Raw genomic sequence first — 1,588 nt, forward strand, 5'->3', positions numbered from 1 at the left:
TACTATTTTAAAAAAATGTCATGTGATATTTTCATTTATATATATATATGTTACAGTAAAAGTATGATGTTTCTTGGAGGACCATAATAATGCCTATATATAGATGGAGGTATTTCTAATTACCAAGATAATTCTCTAAGATCCTTCTGAAGTGTGGCTTGAACCGTGTTGAAGTTTAGCTTGGCCAAGTCAAGTAAACAGATATGCCTGTGATTGTCTCTCTCGTAGGCCTCCATTTGCCATTTGACGTCGAACCACTGAACCCTCCAGTGTGACGGAATCTTCAAAGCATGGACCACATCTTTGGAAAGGTCATCATTCATGTTTTCTTGACTAACACTAGAAATGGAATTTCTGAGGGTTTCTGTTATGAAAGCTTTAGCCTCATGCAGGATATTTTCACTTTCTAAAGCTACATGTGAGGCCTCTAAAAGCTCCAGCATCACTCTGATATCTTCAATATGTAAACTTTTCTCTATCACACCTTTCCCGTCCATGAGACCACAAAATATGTCTGTTTCCATACAATCATGTCAAGTCACACATAGAATTTCAATCAAAATATTTGGTATATTGATCAGGCCGACAACTTGATACCACAGTGTATCAATTATATCATAGACAAATTGGTTACGTATAACTCCGGACAAATTAATTCCACTCGAGTTCCAATTACAAATGCTTGGAAATGTGCAAAATTCCTTATTGGGAAAGTTTGCGGATCAAACATTTTCTATAAGAATAATAGATTATACCTTGTGAAACTTGATATCCTTGCTGCCTAAGGACCCTGAAACATAATGAAGTAAGATAGAGATCATTCTTTTGAATGAAAGAATATGTGTTGCTCTTATGGGTAGATGCTATTGTGTCGAGACTTTTCTTGACGTCCTCTTCAAAATGATTCGTCAGGCCTAGTTTTCTAATGCTGTCAATTAGCTTTAACATGGCTTGCAAGTCCTCCGTTTCAATAAATATGTCTTTCACGTCTTGAATAAGCTTCTCAGCCTCCTTTCTGTATTCGTTTTTCTGCATAGAATCGTATACATCATATAGTATTAGTTACTCTAGTGGGTTATTTCATGAAAAATTAGTGGCGCTTCACACACACATAAATACATATCGTGTATGCAAATGCTAAATTATTGTAGTTTTCGTTTGTACATATATATGTCATGAGTGCACATATATCCAGAGTGTTTCTGTAGTAGAAAACAGTAACAGATGCGTAAGGAGTATTTTTATTGAATATCAAATAAGAATATGAATGTTTATGTAAATCTAACATCTTATTCTAAAAATTTACACAAGTCATGAGATAATAAATATGTTAGCACTAATAATTAAGGTAATTATATATACCATAACGAATATAATGGTGCGTGCGTGCGTAATGTGTGTGTGTACATAACATCAAACAAATAATTTTAACAGGATGAGAAAGTAGATCACAGAAAAGTGGGTTATTAAGCACAATTGGTGACCAAACACTACGTAGTACTGTGAGCCGTAATGTTGACACATTTATTTCTTGTAGTCCCGAGAACGTACCAGACGTTCACAAAGGCATTTCGGGGAAAAAAAAAAA

General features: G+C 34.6%; 1 protein-coding gene across 1 annotated transcript; it reads right to left on the reverse strand.

Moving 5' to 3' along the window:
• Positions 1-26: 26 nt before the first annotated feature.
• Positions 27-1,035, reverse strand: LOC21383809 (alpha-farnesene synthase). The gene is made up of 2 exons (XM_010114870.2): positions 756-1,035; positions 27-514 (listed from the first exon to the last, which is right to left on the reverse strand). The coding sequence occupies exons 1-2, from the start codon at positions 1,033-1,035 to the stop codon at positions 120-122; spliced, it is 675 nt and encodes a 224-aa protein (XP_010113172.1). The 3' UTR covers positions 27-119.
• Positions 1,036-1,588: the final 553 nt, after the last annotated feature.

The sequence above is a fragment of the Morus notabilis genome, unplaced genomic scaffold, assembly GCF_000414095.1.
Source record: "Morus notabilis unplaced genomic scaffold, ASM41409v2 C11425484, whole genome shotgun sequence".
NCBI lineage: Eukaryota > Viridiplantae > Streptophyta > Magnoliopsida > Rosales > Moraceae > Morus > Morus notabilis.